Consider the following 24388-nt stretch of genomic DNA (forward strand, 5'->3'; position numbering starts at 1 on the left):
TATATTATATTGATTGATTTTCATATATTGAACCATCTTTGCATTCCAGGAATAAATTGGGGCCTCTGATTTTATTTCCCTTAGTCCCTGCCCATTTCCACATGTGCCAGGGAGGCAGCAAGGAAGAGTGGAAGGTGTGTAGCACCAGCAGAATTAGTGACAGTTCCAGGTATGCTTTTGTTAGCTGTTGGGCCTTGGGCAATAGCATAAGCCTGAGCCTCTCTTTTTCTAATCTGTAAAATGGCAGTAATAACCAACATCCCATGGAGTTGTGATGTTTCTTTGAGCTAATGCTTGTAATGTTGTCTGGTGAATAAGGTGTTTTATAAATGATTGGTGATATTAACATTATCACACCATCGCCATCATCATCGTCCTCCTCCTCCTCATCATCCCCTTTGACCAATGTGGGCAGGGAACAGGAATATGCAACATGTAAGACACAGTAGCTCCCCTTTCTGTTTGACAGTCACAGATACACTGAAGGGCCCAGGGCTGAGGAACAAGAGTCCCTATCTTGATACATCTTGCCGTGACCTCCTCAACCCAAGCGGAGTAACAGGGCCATCTTAGGAATAGCACTTTGGTTTTGCAGGAGTCCATTTGGCCCTGCCTGTGTGTGTCAGTGCCCAGCCCTTCTAGAGAGATACCCTGAAGGGGCCCTTTGTGGGAGGCAGTGGCTTCTCCTTGAATGACCTTGGTGAAGGAAGAAGATTGGGCATGGTAACCAGAGGAGGTGGCTGAAGACCTTGTGGGCTGGGCCTTGGTCTGGGATAGCCGCAGGCTCCTGGTCTCTGTCCAGCAGAGACAGTGTGTCTTCTGGGCAGCAGCCCTGTAGCCAGGGAAGGGCGTGAGATGTTTTCTCCCAGGAACAGCAGCTGTCTGTTGACTTTGCCTTCTCAGACCCTGCCCTGGTGCATTTTCCTGTCTCTGCTTTTTGGCAGATCTGTGTGAGTGGGGCACACAGGGCATGGTGGAGGCACCCAGGGCAGCCAAGGCCTCAGAGGGAGGAGGACGACATGAGGCCTTGCTTGATGCTTCCTCCAAAACCAATTCTCTTCTCTCAGCAGCCTCCACCTCTCCTGGCTTCACCACCTGTGTCCCTCTTTCCCATTTTCCAGCTCAGTTTCTGTGGGGACTTGGCCCCTGGGCCAGCCTCTCCCATCTTGAAGGCTCTTTCTCTTTCCTTTGCCTGCCTCTCCCACTTCTTCCGGGGCATCGCCTTTTCAGTTTCTCCTCCGCCGGACTTTCTCACCTCTCCTGCTGCCTCATGTCCTCTGTCCGTCTTGCTTCTGTGTCTCTCATGGGGGCACCCTCAGTTTGGACCTGGGAAGATGTGTCCCTTGCTTCAGCTGTCCCAGCCAGATGTGTCCTCCCTGGGCCACCTGTCTACAGCTCTGGATGACATAGGCTGTTTGTCTTGAGGCAGGAAAAGGCAGTGGCCGGGAGCTGGTGTCAGGTGTGGGCTGAGGCCCCTCCACACCCTGTGACCACATGAGGACCCTGGAGCCTTCCAGTGGTTGGAGGACAATGTTAGGAGGAAGGAAGGGAAGGGGGAGGAAGTTACTGCGGCCCTCTCCCTAGCCCCCATCTCTGTTTCTCTTTCCATTTTCCTGGAAAAGGTAGAAATGAAGGAGGAAGCCAAGGACAGAGTTGGGGAGTGATACAGTAATGATACTAACAGGTGATGCTTCTCCAGCAGTTACTATTCCCCGGGCACTGTACCCAGCTCCGTCCACAGGCCGTCTCTTTTCATTGCAAATGACAGCAACAGAACTCCTTCTAGTTTAGGTGAAACAGGGGTATATACAGTTTACAGAGCCAGACTCAGGAAGGGTGGGACCTCTGGTTTGGGAACACTGGAGCCTGAGGCACAGCTAGGAAGCTCTCCAGGCCCCTCCTCCCTGCCTCTCTCCCCTGCCAGCTCTGTACCTGTCAGCTGCTGGCCGACTTCTCCCCCGACAGACTCCTCCTCCTCCCATCCAGCAGGATGCTGAGGTCTTTTCTGCTGTGTCTTTTAGCTACAGGGGAGAAGCTGAGATTGGCAGGCTCCTGTAGACCAGCAGGGTTGGAGTAGGGGCGGAGCAGGCTCTCTTCCAAAAGGGGATGCCATTCACAGAAGAGGGGACTGATGTGGGCACAAAGACCACCTCATCAGACGCTCACTGCTCCCGAGATGCATGCTTTTACCCCCGTCTTGCAGTTACAGAAGCCAAGACTCTGAAAAGCCAAGTAATGTTCCCGAGACCACAGAGCCACGAGTGGCAGAGAGGAGGGAGAGCTGAGTGCTCAGAGCAAGGACCCTGGAGCCAGGTTGCTTGGGATTTAATCTAGGCTCTACTACTTTCTAGCTCTGGAATTTTGGGCAGGTTACTTAACCTTTCTGGCCTCAGTCTGCCCATCTGTGTAAAGGGAATGATCATAATAATAGCTACTTCTTAGGACTAGGGTAGAATGAGTTATATACGTAAACCATTTAGAACAACACTTGGCATGGCATGAGCACCTTATGAATGTTACATATTGTTATCAGAGTGTTTTACAGTTTACAAAGAACCTTCACATGTATTATCTCACTTGACCTTGATCATAGCCTTGGAAAGTGGACAAGGGAATGGACTGACAGATACTGCACTGATTCTGTGCTGCCTACACCCAATGCGCTCACCCTCGGCCTAATCAGCTGCAGGGTTCTGCAACCTGTTTTAAAAAATCCCCCACCCGAATAAACAGCTCTCTGTCCAACAAGGGAGTATCAGTGCTTTCTCAGGGGTGAGCTGGCAGGATTGTACATTCTGCTGTCTCTCTAGCACATGAATATGTGTGAAGCTAGAGATGCTGGGAGCTTGGTTGGTAAATGTTCATCCAGAGGTGGGAGCCCCTGCGTTGTGACTCTCTGCAGAACTGATTGGACTCTCTCGGGTAGTTGTGTCTTGCGGCCTCAGCCTGCAATGACTGGGATGGGAATGAGAAAACAGGGTGGCAGCTACCTAGGGAAGCTGGGCCCTTCAAAGAACCACAGTGCAGGTGATCCCTCATGGCTCTTTGCCCCCAACTGGATGTGATCCCTCGCTGTGAGGTGGGGCCCGAGGGCTGGAGTTTGGGGCTGGCTCTGGGATCGAAGGAAACCCATTCATGGCAGGAAAGCTCCCTGCCCTCCACCAACAGCCAGGCAGACAGAGCAGGGCTGAAGTCCAGAATCCTGCACTTATTCTCCAGGGCACCTCTCTTTCCCTGCCTCAGTTTCTTTCCCTGTAAAATGCGTCTGACGATAACAAAAGACCTTCGGCAGACGTGAAGCCCAACTCCTCACTCTCTCACACAGCAGAGCAAGCGGGTGATGAGAACAGGCCTTTCCCATGACCCCAGCTGTGCGGTGAGGGTGAGCTTGGTGCAGGTGGCTATTGCCATAGCGTGGATCTGAGTGTAGTGTATGACCAGACTAAGGATGAAAACAGGGAAGCCCCGGACTGAAAATGATCACAGACAGACTGGTCAGATGTACTGGGAGAGAGGTGGAATCTTTCTATTCCTAAGACCTTAGCAAGTCTCACTGGGAGGAAAACAGGGGGAGGGCAGTCTGATTGATTTGTGCTAAGCAAGAGCTTTTGGAGACAAGGGACTGGCTCCGAAGGCTGTTTAAGGCCTCCTTAGGTCTTGGATTTCATGAAAGGGCCACAGGTGCACATTACCAGTGTGCATATACCATCGGGTTATGTTTAAGGATGAAGTGAGAATAAATATTTAAATCACTAAGAATAGTGCCTGGCCTGTATAGTTTGTCGTGATTGTAATTATTACCTCTTGTATCCAGTACAGACCCCCAGACTGGGCCTCAAGTGTGGGTTTTCATCTCAGAATTTTTAGTTCCTCTTAGTTTCTTCTGTGGCATCCGTAGAAGGGCTTCTATGATGCAGGCGGACCTCTGTGTCCAGCCTTCTGGTTCAAGGCCGCTGCCTTGGGAGTGTGCAGTGTGAGTCAGAGGTGGGCTTTGTAAAGGCACAAGGAGCTCCAACCCTGGACCTCCCTCCTCAGGGGATTCACATTCACCACCCAGTGGCTCCACAGTGTCCTGCCAAACTGGGTGTGGCTGGACTTGGGGTTGGGACACACTGGCTTGGGGCGGGAGTCTTGCACAGTGCTAGGAGGCAGGAGCTGTATCTCGTAGCCCCATGAGCAAACGGACTTTTGAGCAGCCTCCCAGAAGGGGTTGAAATTGATGCAGAATTGGCTGGGTGTGGTGGCTCACATCTGCAATCCCAGCACTTTGGGAGGCTGAGGTGGGCGGATCACCGGAGGTCAGGAGTTGGAGACTACCCTGGCCAATATGGCGAAACTCCGTCTCTACTAAAAATACAAAAATTAGCTGGGTGTGGTGGCTCGCACCTGTAGTCCCAGCTACTCAGGAGGCAGGAGAATCGCGTGAGCCTGGGAGGAGGAGGTTGCAGTGAGCTGAGATCACACCACTGCACTCTCAGCCTGCACGGTTTGCACCACCGCTGCTGCTGCTGCTGCTATATATAGAAGTGGAGTATGGTGGCGGCGGGGCGAAGGAAGGAAGGGAAGGGAAGGAAGGAAGGAAGGAAGGAAGGAAGGGAGGAAGGGAGAAAGGGAAGTAATAAACAAAGGAAGGGAAAGGAAGAAGGAAGGAAGGAAGGAAGGAAGGAAGGAAGGAAGGGAGAAAGGAAGGAACTGAAGCAGAATCGACCCTCCGTTTTACAAAAACAGAGGATGAACCTGGGCCTTGGCTCTGGGTCCCTGTGGCTTGGGAACTTTGACAGGAGAGTGTTTAGGGCACAGAGTTGGGGGTGTGAGGCTGAGTGTGGTCCTTACCCCTGTTTCCAAGCTGGTGGTCACATGGGACCCAAGGTGAGGGGAGAAAGCAGCCCTGACATGGAGAGGGAGTGAGGGGTGCCAGGCTCAGCCAGGAGGGACCCTGGGAAAGCCCCCTGGAGCTCTGCTGGACATACATCCCCCGAGTGGATGATGACTGTCCTTTTGTCCTTCATTTTCCTTTTAATCCTGCAAGAGAACTTCAGCCAGAGCATCTGAGATGGGAAGCAGAAAAAGGGTGGGCAGTTAGGAGAGGAAAAGCACAGCTGTGTGTGAGTAGGGAGGTATTTTGGTTGGATGCCAAGGGTACCCGGATGCCCCAGCCTGGATGGGAAGTAGGGAGACGCTGGAGTGGGGCTGGGGTGGGGTGCCAGGGAAGATCAAGGAGAAGAATATCCAGCCTCTCTAGTACTGAGGCCTCTCTGGGATTCTTTATCACTTGTCTGAAAGCATTATGAGGCTTCAATTCCCATAAAAATAAAACACATTCCAAAGCCAAGCCCAGGGTTTGGGCATTCTCTGCTGGTTTGTACTGACCACTCCCCCAAGTCCCATTCATGAGCATGGAGAATAGAGAACTGACGGTAAGGCTGATAGAGTGCAGGCACGGCCCTTTCATGGAAACAGAGGGCTAAGGAGGCCTTAAAAAGCCTTCAGAGCCAGTCCTTTATCTCCATGAGGTCTTGCTTAGCACAAATAGATCAGACCACTCTCCCCGTTTTCCTCCTAGACAGTAAGACTTGCTAAGGTCTTAGGAATATAAAGATTCCTGGGCTGGTTGTGGTGGCTCATGCCTGTAATTCCAGCACTTTGGGAGGCTGAGGTGGGCGGATCACGAGGTCAAGAGATCGAGACCATCTTGGCCAACATGGTGAAACCCCGCCTCCACTAAAAATACAAAAATTAGCTGGGCGTGGTGTCACGTGCCTGTAATCCCAGCTACTCGGGAGGCTGAGACAGGAGAATAGCTTGAACCTGGGAGGTGGAGGTTGCAGTAAGCCAAGATCGTGCCACTCCAGCCTGGGCTACAGAGCGAGACTCCGTCTCAAAAAAAAAAAAAAAAAAAAAAAAAATCCACCACTTTCCCAGTACATCTGACCAGTTTGTCTGTGATAATTTTCAGTCTGGGACCTCTCTGTTTTCATTCTTAGTCTGACCTTACGCAATGCAGATCCATGCTGCAGCACTAGCCACCTGCGCCAAACTCACCACATCACCCGGGGATAATGGGAAAGACCTGTTCTCATCACCTGTTTGCTGTCCTGTGTGAGAGAGTGAGCAGTTGGGTCCCATGCCTCCAGAAGACCCGTCCTAGACATGATTCCATCCCTTGCCTTCCCTGAAGCCAGCACCGTCCCCTCCCATCTCCAGTCCACGGTTGTTTTTCAATCCAAGGAGGCTGTCAGTGGCTTCCCTCCTGCCCTCTCATGTCCCTGGCCACCCCATTCCTGCAGGGCCTTGCCTTCTTCCCTGGCTCCAGCCGGGCTGCCCCACTTCCCTTTGGCATTGCTCAGCCCTCCTTTTCTGTGTTCCTCCTGGCCGCTGCTCTGCCAGCCCTGTCCTGCCCACCTCCCAATCCCAGCACATCAAAACAGCAGTCAGGAGTGGGAGGTGTATGTTCTGAGCCCTGCCCCGCCCCTGAATAACTGGATGAATCAGATACCTCATCTCTCTTTGGGCCCCCATGTTCACAAATAAAAAGCAGGAGCCCAATCACTGTAACCGACTGTGATGAATTGTGTGATGCTAACTCCAGCTGGTAGACCTCACATCTTGGTTATACTCAATATATACACAGTCGAATCTTTTTTTAATAGACTTCTTGTTTGCAAAGATCTAGATACGTCATAGGCTAAATCATATCCCTTTGCATATAATAATAGTCTAGGATAACCAGTTAGACTAAACTGTGGGGCCTAGGCATTCTGCGACCCCATCAAAGGCCCCATTCTGGGATGATCTGTCTGAAGTGAGACCTCATCTTTCTTTGGGGCATCCTGCTAAGACCCAGGCCCGATGACCCCTCAGGGCTTGTCATCCGTGGGCTGAGCCTGCAGGAAGGCAAGCAGGTGGGATGCCAGGGGAGGCGAGTGAAGCTTCGGGAGCAGGGGGAGGGAGGGATGAGGGTGAGATAATGAAGTTTCACTGTAATTTGGAGCCTCTGCATTTTCAAGGGAGGTTGTTTCTGAGTTATTTTCACAATGGAACTGGGTATTCTGATCTACATCACTGCTGTGTGGAATCAAAAATAATAGAGCATGTTGCTATATCATCAACTAGTGGCTTCTCTTTCTGAGCAGTTTTTACCCAGCAATTAAATGAAATTATGTGACTCAGTATGGGAAGATAATTGCCGGAGAAACTCTTCTGATTGCTTTCTCCCGCACATGCAGCCAGCAGCCAAGCAGGAGGATCAGAGAGGAAAATTAACATGGAAGTGCTGCTGCCACCCAAAACCTCAGCTGCTTGCCAATGTGGAGATAAACGAGAGCATGGAAAGGAGAGGAAAAATGAGCGGAAATGGAATTTGTTCTCATAATACACTCTAGAGGAGGCAGCAACATGTGATTGGTTCCATTCTCCAGATGGGGAGAGTGATCCAAATGGTCGAGAGGGGAAGAGTTGGGCAGCAGGAGAGTGATGCAGCCAGGGAGTCCCCCACTCCAGCAGTGATGATTTCTCAGGGCCCCTTTGCCGGCGAGCCAGGTCCTCAGGCCCCCAGGCAAAGGTCCAGGGCCCAGTGCCCATGCAGCAGTGCACGCCCTGTTCCTGTGCCCTCTCCACTCACTTCAGCCTTGGATCTCCCTCCCCCAGTGACTCCTCCTTCCTCTCTTCCATCTACTCCTTAGACGCTCTCGCCCGGAACTGAGATTTATCATTGCCAAGCCTCTTATCCTCCCCACCCCAGCCAGCCTCCAGCAGCCCGGCTTCCTCCCTGGAAGGAGGGAGAAAGGAATGTGTGGCCACTGGGAGGGTGGGAGGTGCGGAGGGGTGGTATATGAGACGGAAGGGAAGCCAAGCTGGGGGCAGCAGTGAGACAAAGGCATTCTGTGGCCCTTCAAAGGTTCTGTGTGTGTACTTGGCCACTCCACTCAGGGGCAGCGCCAACAGTATCACCGATGAGATTTTTAAAAATGGGTTTAGGGCCCACCGCCCCCCCCCCCCGCCCCCGTGGGGGCCCATGCTGAGGTGTGGTTGATGTAGCCCAGGCTGGGACAGCAGCTTGGAGGAGTAGAGAATTGGTCACTTTTCAAATTTGTGACAGTATTTCTTTTCACACTGTAACTTGATCAGAAATATTTTCTTTAGAATACAAAGGCAGGTCTTAACTCTTTAGCTTGGCACTCAAGAGCCTCTGCAATCTGATTCCAACCCTCTTATCTGAGTTGTCACCACCTACCCCGTCATGCTTTACTCCAACTGGGTTGTTCACTGTTTTGGAAGGTATCTTACACTAGAAATGGCAGCTACTTGGTAGGTTGCTGTCACAGCTCCCTCACAGGCAATGCAGACATTACTGGTGGATGAAGGCCATCTCCTGTTGGACCTCATTTGGGGAAGCCACTTTGGACGGCTACTATGGAATGAAATGCCTTAAGGCGAAACTTGAACTGATCTTGAACTTGAACTGTATTTCATTTGTTATTCCTACTTCCTGTTTCCCCTCTCACTGCTTTTGCTCATGCTGTCTTCTCTGCCGGAATGGGTTTCCTCTACTCTCTCCCTCCCCTTGTCTATCAAAATCCTACCCTGCTCTTAAGGTTCAGCTGGAATGTCAGTTCCTTCATAGAAACTTCCCTGGCTCCCTGTTGAGCTCTCTGCTCCCCCTTCTCTCTGTCTTTCTGGACTATTGTTGCATGGCGTCTCTACCTCTTGGGAAGTTCTCTTCATATTTGCTGATGGATCAGAGCCCTTTGCCGCCAAATCCTACCTCTCCTTGGTAGCTGAGGCTGTATCTTGTTCACCTACTTATCCTTTGCAGAGCCCATAATAGTATGGTCCTTTCTAGCAGTTCAGTGTTTACTTGTATAATGGATTTGAACCTGAGAATCAATGGAGGTGATTGTTGGAGTTTGAAAGGAAGGCACAGCAGCAACCTGAACTGCTGCCCATTGTGCCTGGTGGCCCAGAGCCGTTGACATGTGCTTTCCCTATTCCCAGGGGGCAGGAGGAGCCCTATTGCCAACACCACAGGCCCTCTTCCGGCTAGAGCTGGTCAAGAAGACACTATGGGAAGCCTGGTCCATTTGTCCCTCCCTCTGTTGCCTCACATCCAATATTCACACCATGGCCCCCAAGATTTGAAGACCTTAATGTGTTGTTTCATCTTCCACATCTTGACTCCAGTCTCACTCCTCACTGGCTGAGCAAGGAGCAGGTGTAATTTGGAGATGGGGCTTGGGCTAGGAAGTAGCAGTAAAGTGGAGAAAGAAAGAGAGAAGGAGAGAGGGAGGGAGATGTTTTACAAATAGCAGATGCTCAAAACTTACTTTATTTCATACTTTGATTGAAGATATTTTAGGACTGTATGACTGCCTGAATCATAAGGGGACTTTCCATTATAAAATAATTAATCCCAGGTTTATTATTACACAGCTTGGTTTAAAGAAGGAATGAAAATCATCCAATCATAAGTCACCATTACTCTCCCCACACCAAACACTACCAAAAAGACAAAACAAAACAAAAATCCCATGAGATAACTGGGCCAGGCATGGTGGCTCATGCCTGAAATCCCAACACTTCAGGAGGCTGAGCCAGAAAGATCACATGAGGTCAGAAGTTCGAGACCCAGCCTGGCCAACATGGTGAAACCCTGTCTCTACTAAAAATACAAAAGTTAGCTGGGCATGGTGGCGCGTGCTTGTAGTTCCAGCTACTAGGGAGGCCGAGGCAGGAGGATCACTTGAACTTGGGAGGTGGAGGTTGCAATGGGCCGAGATTGTGCCACTATACTCCAGCCTGAGCGACACAGTGAGACTCTATCTCAAACAAAACAAAACAAAACAAAAACTAGCACTGGAGTATGTGAAGCATAGCCAGAACTTAAGCCATAGTTGCACTTAGAGTGAACACTCGTTGACATTACTGCATTCTGTAGGCTAATCAGCGTTGAGCCCATCTAGGTTGGGAAGCCAAACCTGAGACTACCTGCATGAAGCCGAGAACCATTGAGAGGGACTAAAGTGATCTCAGGTTGGTATCTGCTGGCCCCAGGCTGCCCCCAGCCATGAAAAAGCAAAACAAATGCTCTCTGAAAGAAAGTGCCCCATTTTAGGACTGTCAGTTTCCCACAGATTAAAATGTAGCAAACATGAGCTCACAATCAAATATATTACCAAACACAAGAAAAAACAAGTCACTGTCATTGAGAGGCACAGAAACAAAATGTAGATTTTGACCCCCAAGGATTTAAGAGTTTGGAATTATCAGATGCAGAATATAAAATAACTGTAAGAAATGTTAAAATAATAAGAGATGAGAACACAAAATGAGTGAACAACAAAGACTAACACAAATGACCAGGCAATTTCAAAAAGAACCAGATAGAACCTTTAGAAATTAATAATATGATCATTGAAACACAAAAGTAAATGAATGGGTTACGCAGCAAATAAATACAGTTAAAAAGGAAGTCAGAAAATGGAAAACTAATATGAAATAATTACCTGGAATGTAGCACAGAGAAACAAGGAAGTGGAAAATATGAAAGAGCAGTTAAGTGATATGGAGAATAGAATGAGGATGTCTAACCTGCTTCTAGTCACAGTCTCAGAAAGAGAAAATGGGAAGAATGGAGGAGAGGCCATATTTGAAGAGATAATGGCGTAAAATTTTTCATAACAATGAAAAGGATGAACCTATAGGTAAAGGACTTTCAAGTCTGATGAAATCCACAACAATCAGTTCTATGTTGTGTTTCAGACTTGCAATGAAACTCACAACAGCAAACACACATACACACACGCAAATAAAATAAAAGGAGGCAGAGAAGAAAGACAGGACATCTATAAAGGAATGATGATACAAGCAGCAGACTTCTCAACAGCAATCATGGAAGCCAGATGGCAGTGGAATAACATCTTAAAAGTGCAGAGCAAAAATAATTATCAGCCTAGAATTGTGTACATAGCCAAACTACCTTTCAAGGATAGGATTGTATTAGTTTTCTACTGCTACATAACAAATGATCACAGACCCAGCAGCTTAAAGCAACACATATTTATTATGTCATGGCTTCTTTAGGTCAGAGGTCTGGCACAGCTTAGCTGAATTTTCTGCTTCAGCATCACACCGAGCTACAGTCTAGGTGCTGGCTAAGGTTGTGGTCTGATAAGAGAATTGACTGGGGAAAGATCTGCCTGCAGACTCCCTCAGGTTGCTGGCAGTATTCATCTCCTTGTGGCAGAAGAACTGAGGTTCCCATCTTCTTGCTGGCTTCTGGCCAGGGGCAGCTGTCAGCTGCTAGAGGCTTCCCACAATTCCTTATCCTGTGCTCCTCTCCGTAGCCTGTCTCATGACATAGCAGCTTGCTTTTTCAAGCCAGCAAAGGAGAAAATTCTCTAGCTCCAGCCTGCAAGATTGAGGCTTATATGATACAATATCATCATCTGAGAGCTGTCCTTTTGCCACTTTTGCCACATTCTGTTGGTTAGAAGTATGTTGCAGCTCCTGCCAGTATTCAAAGGAAAGAGATTACTCAAAGCCTTCAAAGCTGGAATGACTGGGGATCGCCTTAGGGTCTCTTGCCACAAAGGTGAAATGAAAACATTTCCAAATAAACAGAAACAGAGTTTCTGACTAACAGATCTTCATTAAAGAAAATTTTGAAAGATGTTCTTCAGGAATAAAGAAAATGGCTTCAAGGATGACTAACATTCAAAAACAATGGTGAGCAAATGAGTACATATGTTGTAAATTCATTATCTGTTGCTGCATAGCAAATTACTTCCAAACTCAGCGGCCTAAAATAGCAAATGTTTGATATTTCACACAGTTTCTGAGGGTACAGAATCAGGGAGAATCTTCACTGGGTTGTTCTGGCTCAAGGTCTTTCATGAAGCCAGAAGATCTGTTTCCGAGCTCACTTATGTGGTTCATGGCAGGCTGTATTTCCTAGCAGTCTTTCGGAGTGAGGCCCCCACATGGGCCTCTCCACAGGAGTGCCTGAATATCCTTAAGACATGGCAGCTAGCTTGACTCAGAACAAGCAATCTGAGAGAGAGAGAGAGAGAGAGAGAGAGAGAGAGAGAGGGGCTGTGTTGTTTTTTATAACCTCATATTGAAAGTGACATACCATAACTTCTGCATATTTTACTGGTATACAGACCAACCCTGGTGCAACGTGGGAGGGGACTGTACAAGGATCTGGATACCAGGAGACACTGGGAGCTATCTTGCAGGCTGGTTACTACACACATGGTTGAATCCAAACAAACATAGTTTTCATGAAGTACAAATATTAGTATCTATTTTATAGAATTTTAAAAAGAACTGAAATATTGTCCAATAATAGCATATGTATCAGGAATGGGGTGATTTGTATTTTTGTGTTTTCAGGGAGGGTATTCTGCCTAATAACTACTATAGGTATTAACTCTGAATTTTTTTACATTGAATACACATGGAAAAATTAAAAAGATAACCACTAAAAGGTTAAAATAGTTTCTATAATTTCTAAACCGTAGAGGGAGAAAAGCGATAAGAAAAAAAAGCAAACTAGGCTAGGGGCAGTGGCTCATGTCTGTAATCCCAGCACTTTGGGAGGCCAAGGCGGGCAGATCGCCTGAGCCCAGGAGTTCAAGACCAGCCTAGGTAACATAGTGAGACCTGCCCCCCCACTGCCAAAATAAAAATAAAAATAACTAATCCAAAAAAAAGAAAGAGCAGGGAAAGAAAAAGAAACAAGCACATTCCCGCAGGGAAAAAACAGATGGCAGAAAGCAGGCCAAATATATCAATAGTCACAATAAGTAAATTAAATGGAGTAAACTTGACAATTAATACAGAAAGCTTGACAATACAGAATTTTTCAAAGATCCAGCTCTTTGCTGTTTATGAGATGCACACACAACACATAAGGACACAGAAAGGTAGAGAGTAACATAGAATTTAAGGCAGGGAGGATCACTACATAATTCTAAAAGACCCAACCCACAGGACAGTAACAGTTTTAAACTATCTGTTAGACTATTCTAAGAGACATGTTATCGGCTAGCTTCAGGTCTGTTCTGCCCATGCTCAGTAAATCTCAGTAAATCAATCACTGTGACACAGATTTTGCAAAAGAGAAAAGATTTATTCAGAAGGCCACCAAGCAAGGAGGCAGGAGAACAGCTCTCAAATCCGCCTCTCCAAAGATAAGGCTTAGGGATATTTACTGGTAAGGGAAGTGGGGTGGTCTGAGGCATAGGGAAAGGTGATTGGCAGTGGGGAAGAATGAAACGGCAGATTCATTCTGAGCAAGCGTAGTCAGGGTTCGTGGCATTCCATAGGACATATGTGCAGGAAATGGTGGCGTTAGTATGACCTGAGGGTGGAGTTTTTAGCCCTCTGATGTCAAAAGGCTACCCTTTGGGGCACTTGCACACGTCCAGTGGAAGGGTGAGTGGTCTCATCCTGTTTGAACAGGACAGGAGCTAGCCCAAATTCCTGAAAAACAACTGAAGTAACCATTACCAGGGTGGCCTATGAATGTTATCTATAAAGTAACCAGTGAAGGTTAAGTTTCAGCATTCAGTGGCAAGGCCTTCAGCTACCACAGCCTTCAGCTTCATGGAAAAAGGGAAAAAAAATAAAATAACAAAAAGCAAGCAACCAAAAGCAAGCAGTGCAGGCAGACCTGATCAGATTAACCCCTTGGTTTTAAAATATGGGGATACATTTATAAATGCTTCCACTTAGCTGTAGATTTTAAAGTGCCGATCTTGATTTTTGGTAGGTGAAACAGTCAAAAAAAAAAAAAAAAGAAAAAGAAATTTAAACACAGTTGATAATCTTAATTTATAAGCATATAGAACTTTCTTCCCAACCATGAAGGAATTCACAATTTTCCAAGCATACATGGAAAATAATTCTTTTAATAACTGACCGTGTACTAGGTCATAAAGCAAGTCTCAGTACGTTTCAAGGCATCTGTACATCATACAGACCATGTTTTCTGACCTTGGTGCACTTAAGCTAGAAGTCAATAACAAAAGCAAATAAAAATCACTGTGTATTTGGATATTTAAAACACATACTTCTTTTTTTTTTTTATTATACTTTAAGTTCTAGGGTACATGTGCACAACGTGCAGGTTTGTTACATATGTATACATGTGCCATGTTGGTGTGCTGCACCCATTAACTCGTCCTTTACATTGGGTGTATCTCCTAATGCTCTCCTTCCCCCCCCCTCCCCACAATAGGACCTGGTGTAAAACACATACTTCTTAATGCATAGGTAAAGTAAGAAATTGTAATGGAAGTTTAAAGTATATTGAGAACTAAACAACAATCCAACCTTGATGGAGTACTTTCACCCCATTATAGAAGCTTTGAAGTGTGGTTTTTCATTATTGTTTAGTTCTTAGTATTATACTTTAAAAGCACTTAGAGGGAACATTGCAGTCTTAAATGCTTATATTGGAAAATAAGAAAAGCTAAATATTAATGAACTAGGTATCCAACATAACAAGATAAACATAAAAAAGAACAATAGAAGAAACCCAAAGATCGTATAAGGGCAGAATTAAGAAAATTTTAAAACATACAATAAAAATAATTAATAAGTTGGTTTCTCTGAAAAAACTAATAGCATCGTTAAACCTCTGGTGAAACTGACCGAGGAGAAAGGGAGTTGTCACAAGTAACATCAGGAATGAAAAAAACGGGCATAACTTTATGGCAATACATTTGAAAGCAGAAGAGGGAAAATGCCTTTAAAAATTATAACTCGCTAAATTTATTAAAGAAGAAATAGGTATCTGGAGAGTGCCATAACCATTAATTAATTGAATGGGCCATTTGAGATCTTCCCACAAAGAAAATCCCAAGCCTAGATGATTTTACAGGTTAGTTCCACCAAACACTCAAAGAACAGATTATTCGAATCATCTGCAAACTCTTCCAGGGAACTAGCAGGAGAGTGGATACTTGTTCTGTGAGGCCAGTACTGCCATCCCCAAACCAGGCAAGGTTAATACAATAAAATAAAAACTGCAGACCAATCTCACTCATGCACATAGATGCAAAAATCCTAAACAAAATGTGATTAAGCCAAATCCATCTGTTTATTAAAAAAAAAAATTGGTTTCATCTCAGAAATGCAGGGATGATTTAACACTTGATAATCCATACATATAATTTACTTCACTGGTAGATTTAAGGAAAAAAACCATAGAAATAGAACACTCGTTTATAATTAACATAAAACAGAAACATCTTGGAAACCAGGATTAAAGGGGAACTTTCAAAGCATTAGAAAAACTCCATTTAAAATCAGTAGTAAGACTGTGTGTGAGTGTGTACGTGTTGTGTGCATGTGTGTTTGCTATTGTTTCTATTCTGCATTTCACTGGAATTCCTACCCGGTCCACTAAGACAAGAAATAGAAATAAACGGTGTGAGAATTAGAAAGAAGGAACAATATCATTTAAAGATGATATATCTACAGAGAAAACCCAAAGGCATCTCTAGGTAAGTTATTACAAATAATTCGAGAGTTTAACAAGATTATTGGGTTTAAGATCAATATGTAAAAATCAGTTGCTTTTCTCTCTACCAGCAAAAATTAGAGAACACACACAAGGTGACATTTAAAGCAGCAATAAAAATGATAAGGCACTTAGGAATGAATCCAACAGAAAGTGTGCAACACCCATATGAAAGCATTTATGGAACTTTATTGAAAAGGACCTAAAGAAATCAAAAGATTTATTTATAGACAGGAGACTCAAGATCAGAAATATGTCATTTCTCCCCAGGTTGTTCTATAGATAGATCCATTGCAGTTCCCATGAAAATCCTAACAGTTTTGGATGAATTTGAAAAGCTAATTCTGAAATTCAGGACCAAAAAACCAAGAATAATGAAGACATTCCTGAAGAAAGAGGAGGAGAGGGAAGAGGAGAAAAAAAGATGGGAGCTTCTCTTACAATGTGGCAAGATTACTGTGAAGCTGTCATAACTGAAACACAGCAGTTTTAATGCAGTACAGACAAATTGACCAATAGACCCAAAGAGAAAGCCCAGAAACGGATGCACACCAAATAGAAATCAGATATGTGACAAAGGTGGTAGAGCACATCATGAGGAAAAGGGGAGGCAGTCCGCCACTGAAACCAGGTTACAGTACCAGGTATCAGCATGGGAGAAAGTAAAACTAGACTCCTACCTCACACCATACACAAGCATCAGTTCCGGATGTCAAGTAGATTTAAATGTAAAAGACAAAGCTTTAGGGGTTTTAGAAGAAAACTCTGATCTCAGGGTGAAAAAAGATGTCTTAAGACACAAAAATCACAGCATTCAATTATGTTAGAATTAAGAAATTATGTTCAACAGAAGACAATTTTTAAAAGTGAAAAAATAAGCCACCAACTGGAAGGAGATATTTGCCATACTTAATGACAAAGGTTTAGTATTCAGAATAAGAAATTAACAACAAAAATAATGTCAACTCACTTGAAAATGGGCAAACGACATGAAAAACATATCATTGATGAAGAAACAGGAATGACAAACATGGAGCCCAACTCTATTACAATGTAATCACATTAAAACCATCTTTTACCTCTAGATTGGCAAAAATGAAAATATCTGACAACAGAAAATATCCACAACAGGTTGTAGAGCTATGGGGACAGTGATATGCAGCTGGTAGGATATTATCATGGAGATGACTGCTGTGGAGGACAATTTTAAATCATTGTGTAAAGTGGACAGTTTGTATACTATACAACCCAATGAATGACTTCAGTCCTAGGCTTATGTCTAGGACGTAACTATTCAAACTGCCAAGTGTGACCCATTAAGGAGCGTTGAAATATTTTTTGTAAAGAAACAGAATAAAATAGAAAATAAAGTATCTCATTCATACTAAATATTATTTTGTGATAATTGCTTCTGGTACACATGAATATGTGTTAGTGCTGGGTTGCAATGTAGAATGTATTTCTTACAGGAGTGGTGATCAAAGAATCGAAAAACTGTTTCCTCAGAATTATTGCATGTGTGCCTGAGCAGTATACACAAAAATGTCCACAACTCCATTGTTTGCAATAGCATAAAATTGAGGGGAAAAAAAACACACATCCATTAGCAGGAGACTAGAGTGATACATGATCATTTACCTGCACAATGGAATATTACACCACACTGAAAATGAATGCACTATAGCTAAATGTAACAGTGTCAGTGACCCATAGAGGCATAATGTTGAACAGAAAAAGCAAGTTTCAAAAGACTATAAACATGATATTATAATTATGAAGTTCAAAAAAGCTACACTAAACAACATAATATTTAGATATATGTACGTGTTAAATATATTTTTAAAACGAAGAGCAAGGTGAATAACCATACAGTGGAATATTATTCAGCCATAAAGAGAAATAAAATACAAATACATGCTACAATGTAGATGCACCTGACAACATTCTGCTAACTTGAAAGCCAGACACGGAAGTCCATGTATTTTATTATTTCATTTATGTGAAATGTCCAGAATGGGCAAACCCATTGAGACAAAAAGTAGATGAATGGTATCAGGGTCGAAGGGAAGGGGAGTTGGGGGTGACTGCCAACGGATACAAGTTTCTTCTTGGGATGATGAAATGTCTTGGAACCTGAGATTGGTCACGAACGCACAACTTTGTGAATGTTCTAAAAATCACTGAATTGTACAGTTTAAAATGGCAAACTTCCTGGTGTGTGAATTGTATATTTTAAATTGTGAAAAGAACACTTACTATGAGATCTATCCTCTTAACATATCTTGAAGTGTGCAATTCAATATTGTTAATTATGCTGTACAGTGTTATACAGCAAATCTGTAGCACTTACTCATTTTTCATAACTGAAATTTTGTATCTGTTGATTGGCAACTTTTTAAAAGAAGAGCAAGGGAATGATTAAAAATACATATTTTCAGCCAGGCGTGGTGGCTCACGCCTGTAATTCCAGCGTTTTGGGAGGCCGAGGTGGGTGGATCTCCTGAGGTCAGAAGTTCGAGCCTAACCAACATGGTGAAACCCTGTCTCTACTAAAAACACAAAAAATTAGCTGGGTGTGGTGGTATGTGCCTGTAATCCCAACTCCTTGGGAGGCAGAGGAATGAGAATTGTTTGAACCCAGGAGGTGGAAGTTGCAGTGAGCCGAGATCGCACCATTGCATTCTAGCCTGGGCGACAGAGGGATACTCAGTCTCAAAATAAACAAAATAAATAAATAAATACATAAATAAAATTTAAAAATATATATTTTCGGGATACTGGCCACCTCTGGGAGAGAGGCAGGGGGATAGGGTGGAGGGAAATAGAGGTCACTGCAGCAGTCTTTGTAAAGCTCCATTTCCTAAGCTGCTGGTTATTGGTGTTTCTATTATTGCTATGCCTCATTATATGTGTGTGTTACATATATTTTTATACATATAAAATACAGTGTAGCATTCAAAGGAAATACAAATGTGAAATGAGATAGCATTAAAAGCAAATTACCGCCTTTTGATAAAGGCTTTTTGAATCAAGGTTTGGGCCTTGACGTGGCTATGGATGCAGTCGTTCTGACCCCTGGTGGCCGAGAGGTGAAGTGCAGTGGTGGCTGCTAGGTAGTGACCGTGCTGGGGGCAATCAGGGTCCTGGACTGGGTGGATGTCCAGGGGTTCAGGCCACTGCCAGTTTCACCCCACATGGAAAACAGACCCAGCCTTGGGATTTCCTGGTTCAGCAAAAGCCTCTCTCTCCTCTCTGGCTCTTAACCATGCTCCTGAAGTGTGTCCTGCCATTGAAATCTATCCCTGGGTGCCACCTCTTGGCCCTGCCTCCTGCTTCCACCAGGATAGCCCACCTGGGGCCATCCACCCAGAGACCAGGACTGATGAGCTCCTGAGCAGAGATCTCCGCATCCTCTGGGGAAGCAGAGGCTGGGGTGCTGAGGCTTATAGAACCAGCCTTCAAACTCCTTTTATTGAATCAAACCATCTTTCTGGAGGATTCTGAACCAAAGCCTGTGGGAAGAGCTGACTTGGGCACTTTTGAGGTGTGATGTGAGGGGTACCTGAAGGAGGGCTGTCAGTGCTTAAGGGCCCAGGAAACCGCAAGTCTCCTCCCCACCTAGCTGGCTAGACTAGAGGGACATTGGTTTACTGGCCCCATTTAATCTGATATTAAGAGACATTTCTGACAGGGTATTGGCTGTCAGAATGAACTAGAGATGGCAACAGAAGGCCTTAATGAAATAAAGATGGCCACAGAAGGGTGGCCTGTAGAGAAGGACACAGATGAGATACCAAAGTCACGTCCCACAGGCAGTGTGGTGGAGGAGTTACTATGCTGGGTTAGGATCTAGGCCCTGCTACTCACTCTGGTGCCTATCAGCCTCATTAAGCTTCAGGTTCTCAGCCTGCATTAGTTGTAGCGATTGCTAATTGTACTAATTCAATTGTGCCAATTGAATTAATAGATGCAGAGCATTCTCTAAGAGTCCAAGAAATGTCAACTGGTGGTGGCTCACGCCTGTAATCCCAGCACTTTGGGAGGCTGAGGCAGGTGGACCACGTGAGGTCAGGAGTTCGAGACCAGTCTGGCCAACATGATGAAACCCCGTCTCTACTAAAAATACCAAAAATTAGCCTGGCATGGTGGCACATGCCTCTAATGCCAGCTACTCAGGAGGCTAAGGCAGGAGATTCGCCCGAACCTGGGAGGCGGAGGTTGCAGTGAGCCAAGATTGAGCCACTGCACTCCAGCCTGGGCAAGAGAGTGAGACTGTCTCAAAAAAAAAAAAAAAAAAAAAAAAAAGTCACCTGCTTGTGCTTAGGTTGTTTGAACCCTCGTCAAGTCATGAGTGCAGAGTAAAGCTGGGGATTTGACTTGGTCCCTGGTCAGGCTGATGCCTGAAGCTGATGAATGGAGGCTTCTTAGCCGGAGAATCATTTTTTCCTCCCTCTGTCCCCAGACGCCATGGAGTTGGTGCTGGTCTTCCTCTGCAGCCTGCTGGCCCCCATGGTCCTGGCCAGTGGTAAGTACCCCTCTGGGACCTGGCTGTGACAAGATGATAATCCTGTCCAGCCCTCTCTACTGGAAGGTTCTGGGCCCCTTGGAACATTAGGGCTGGGGGACTCTCAGGTTCTTCATGTCTGGTCAGGGACCTCTCCCTTCAGTCAGCAGAGGAAGTCGTGGAGGCAGCAGCTATTTATTCACAGACCTTAACACAGCCTGCCCCCTTGCCCCCTCAGGGTCCCGCAGGGCATGGTGTTTAAGCCTCGCAAACTCACCGGGCCTCTGTGGTCTTGTGGCCTGAATCCTGGGAGTCAGACCTGCACGTCAGTCTCTAGACCATAATTAGCCAGTGTTGGCCTCATGCAAGTCACACGTCCTTCCTTGGTCTCAGTTTCTCCGTATGTCACAAGAGGAAAATTGACCCTGCCTTCTAGGGATGATGTAAGAATAAAAAGGGGCAATGAATGTGGATGTTGCATGACTCGGAGCCTCACTGAGGCTCAATGCCTTCATTGCCCTTGGCCCTCAGGTTCCCCTAACCCCCTAACTGGCAGGCCTGCCCTACTGTGCACCTCTAGGCATCTCTGCTTAATGGGCCTTGCTTCTCCGGAATCCCTTTGTGAAGACGGAGGTCTGTGAGGCAAGGTTAGCTATTTGGGAGCCGGGTTGTGTAGCTTTCTTTCTCTTGACCAACTGTTTGTTTTTGCAGCAGCTGAGAAGGAGAAGGAAATGGACCCTTTTCATTATGGTAAGCAGTGGGGACCCTGGGTGCAGGGGTCAGGGGGATGCAGCCCTGCCTGGCAGGAGGGATGGGGGGAACAGACACCGTCTCCCTGGCCCCTTCCTCTCTCACCCTTGGTTCCTTTGGCAGATTACCAGACCCTGAGGATTGGGGGACTGGTGTTCGCTGTGGTCCTCTTCTCGGTTGGGATCCTCCTTATCCTAAGTAAGTTGGTTCTTTTGCTCACTCTGTAAGAGCAATGACTGAGGCTGCTAAGCAGGTGGGGGCAGTGTGAGAGCCTGGTTGGTCCGTCTCCTGGAGAGGAAAGGAGGCTGCCTGTCCTCCATGTTATCTTCACGACCCAATAGAGTGTACTGGGCACATAGTAAGTGCTCAGTGAAACACTGAAGCGGGAACAAAGAAAATGTCATATGACAATGAGCACAGATAGGAACCGGTAGGGAGGCTTCCCAGTGCTGTGTCTATAGGGCATGAGTGGGGCAGTCATGGAGGAAGGAGACAGGCACTGCCCTAGTGTGCGAGGGATGTGCCCCTGAGTTTGTTGTTCCCACGTGAGCCTGTTCTGCACAGATCCCTCTTGACTCACATGATCAAGAAGGCTGTGGGGGTGTAGCCATTCCAGCTGTGGAATGTATTTCCTTTGCCCCAGAAGAAGCTACCCCATCTGAGGGCCACTGTGTGCAGCTGTGCAAACTGTGCACTGCGCAGGTCTAGGGGGTGCCGTTTACATAGTCCCACAACCTGCACAGACCCTTGGCCCTGCTATGGCCAAGCCAGGAGCATGACCTTGGATGGTTTCTTTGCTTTTCAGGTCGCAGGTGCAAGTGCAGTTTCAATCAGAAGCCCCGGTAAGGATGCTGTGGCAGTGGACATTGGGGGTGATACTAGGTGGGACAGGAAGGGACCCCTGGTGTGTGACCCCCCAAATGGGCATTCTCTTGGATTCTTGTCTCAGAGGCAGAATGTGTGTGTTGGGGCATAGGGCTGGGAGTTTGGGGACTGCCAGGTAGACTCTGGGGCAAAGGAGAGGTCCAAACATTGACGGTCAGCCCATCCTGTCTCTTCTGATATATGTGGGGGAGGGGAAGTGGACAAGAAAGTACTGGAACCTTTTCTGGAGGCCCTTGGGACAGTTGAGCTTGGGAGAAGGGAAGCAGAGGGCTTCCTGGCCTCTCTTGGTGCCCAGGTCCTCTCTACAGGACCTGCGACACAGTCCCCGCTTGTCACCTGTTCATGAGGCTCTTTGAGCTGAACAGACACTTGCACCTTCTTTCTACTCCCACACAGAGGTCATACCCCATTAATTTACTACAATAGCCAAGGGTAGCTTGGACCCCAGAAGTCCAAAGCCTGTGACAGGACACACCCAAGGCCCCATGTGGCCTTAGGCTCCCCTTCCCGTGACTTGGTAGAAGTCGAGGGCTGACATTGAAGAGTGCCTGTAAGTTCCCTCCGAGTCTGATCCTTCAGTCCAGACCTCTCCCTCTGCCCCATGCACCCCACAGCAGAGTGAGCTCCAGCCCCTCAGGGCACTGGGAGGAGCCTGACCACAGGCGGCTGTGCCCCAGTGAGGAGCAGAGCGACGCTCTCTGGGTCTGCCCTGGAGATCTCTGACAGGGCTGTGCTTCTCCTTCTCCTGCAGGGCCCCAGGAGACGAGGAAGCCCAGGTGGAGAACCTCATCACCGCCAATGGTAACTGTCCGTGACCACCTGCCCAGATGGAAAAGAGGGAACAGAGGGACCCCTCTGTGGCCCAGGAAGGGACTGTTGCCAGGTGCATGGCCTCGCTAGAGTCAGCCAGACATGCTCCCGCAGTGCCAGGAGAGGGAGTCTCCAGGGCCTCTGCAGCATTGCCCCCTCACTCCACCAAACAGGCTACTACTAGTGTCACCTGCTATTTACAGAGCATCTGCTTGTGCCAGGCACAGACCCCATATCATTTAATGTGCACACAGCCCCGTGAGATAGGCATCACTGTCCTCATTTTATAACCGAGGGACTCAGAGAGGTTACCAGGTTCCTGTAAGCAGCAAGTAGCAGGGCCAGGATTCACCCTAGATCGTTCTGACTCGAAACCCCATGGCTGTCACCTCTTTGCTCCCCCAGAGTCAGGCATAGACACGGCTGCTGTTGGGGGTGGCCCACTGGGGTGAGGAGTCTATATACTATCATCCATTCTGATTTTCTTTCCAGCAACAGAGCCCCAGAAAGCAGAGAACTGAAGTGCAGCTGTCAGGTGGAAGGTGAGATGCTCACTGCCTGGATCGGCCCCTGTCACCATCACCGTCTGCATCAGGGCCTGGACAGGAGTTCAGGCAGGAAGGATGGGGCTAGCTTTTGCAGTGGGCACAGCTTTTACTATGGGCCCTGCCCTGAGGAGCCTTCAGGAGTCTGAAAGGGGCTGTGAGAGAGACCAGGACCAGAACACCCAAGGTGTCCCACACATGTGCATGCAAACACCAGGAAACGGGGCTTCCACACAGCCCAAAGGCCGAGCGCATAGGGCATCATCCCAGCTGCCACATGGGGAGAATTAAGAGTTAGTGAAATGCTGCTAATCACAAAGTGGCATAAAGATAACGGCTTTCCGTGCTGATTCAGAAAGTACTTTAGGGCCACTTTTTTTTTGAAACACCTTATTATGAAACTTCCCAACCCCACCCAAAAGTAGAGCAAATAATATATGATCCTTCCCTCTCCACATTTCGGGGCACTGATTTTAGCATCTACTTCCATTGTTCATCGTAGGGGTCACAGGAGAGTAATAACTGGCAAATGCTGTACGGTTTTCAGAGTGCAGCCACACACACAGACTCACTCAAGTCTGCCAGAAACAGAGGATGGGACAAGTGGGGTTTAGCCCATTTTATAGATGAAACCAATGTCAGAGGGAACAGCCCCATGGAGAGTGACAGACCGGACTGTGAACTCAGGCCTTCGTGGCTGTAGTTCAGCGCCACTGCTCCCCTCCGTCCTGTGTGTCTTGCTTTATGACACGCCCTGGAATATCCTAAGGGAAAAGGTTTGTCTTTTGTCAGCTCACTTCTACCTTTTTTCCCCCCCATACAAATAAGGCATCATAGAAAGGTATATAAGTTTATCTTAGATTGTAAGTTAAAAGAGGTTTCTGGATGATGAAGTGCCCGACACACCAGCTTCTACTGTGGTCATAACAGTGCAGTGCCTGTGCAGCATTTAAATTCTTTCGTAAGTGCTTTTGCATCTTCACAGCAGCCCGTGATGGGCAGAGCTCATTACTCCCGTCTTCTGGATGGGGCTCTCGAAGGCAAGTGATCACCCTAAGTGTGAATGGACGAAGATCCTGACCTAGGAGGCAGGTGCCCTTCCTGGTAGCTTGGGGTCCTGTCTATTTCATCACAGGCTGAGAATCTATGGGAAGACTCAGAGGAGGCAGCCTGGAAATGAAATGTCTTTTCGCTTTTTTTCAAACTAGTTCTTTCTCAGAAACCTTTTATCCTAAGGCTCAGGACTGTGAGCAACCACTGGGGAGGCCCTGGGTTTAACAATTTCCTTTCCATGTCCACCAGGCTCCAGCCCATCTGGGAGAGGCTTCCTCTGAGGTTCACCCCTCCCCTGTGTCTTCGTCTCCT

At 46.7% G+C, this 24388-nt stretch overlaps 1 protein-coding gene across 2 annotated transcripts in view; it reads left to right on the top strand.

Moving 5' to 3' along the window:
- The window catches only part of LOC101011037 (FXYD domain-containing ion transport regulator 6), a 39706-nt gene that overhangs the window by 13883 nt on the left and 1435 nt on the right, over positions 1-24388 (top strand). The window contains exons 2-7 of one of the 2 annotated variants that reach the window (XM_017948986.3): positions 19992-20054; positions 20745-20783; positions 20907-20981; positions 21589-21625; positions 22420-22469; positions 22971-23020. In XM_017948986.3, the coding sequence (XP_017804475.1) occupies positions 19997-20054; positions 20745-20783; positions 20907-20981; positions 21589-21625; positions 22420-22469; positions 22971-22999 (288 nt within the window). In that variant the 5' untranslated portion in view covers positions 19992-19996 and the 3' untranslated portion in view covers positions 23000-23020. The remainder of the gene's footprint in view (positions 1-19991; positions 20055-20744; positions 20784-20906; positions 20982-21588; positions 21626-22419; positions 22470-22970; positions 23021-24388) is intronic. The other variant, XM_009187375.4, reaches the window with a different exon arrangement.

This window comes from Papio anubis, chromosome 12 (assembly GCF_008728515.1).
Source record: "Papio anubis isolate 15944 chromosome 12, Panubis1.0, whole genome shotgun sequence".
NCBI lineage: Eukaryota > Metazoa > Chordata > Mammalia > Primates > Cercopithecidae > Papio > Papio anubis.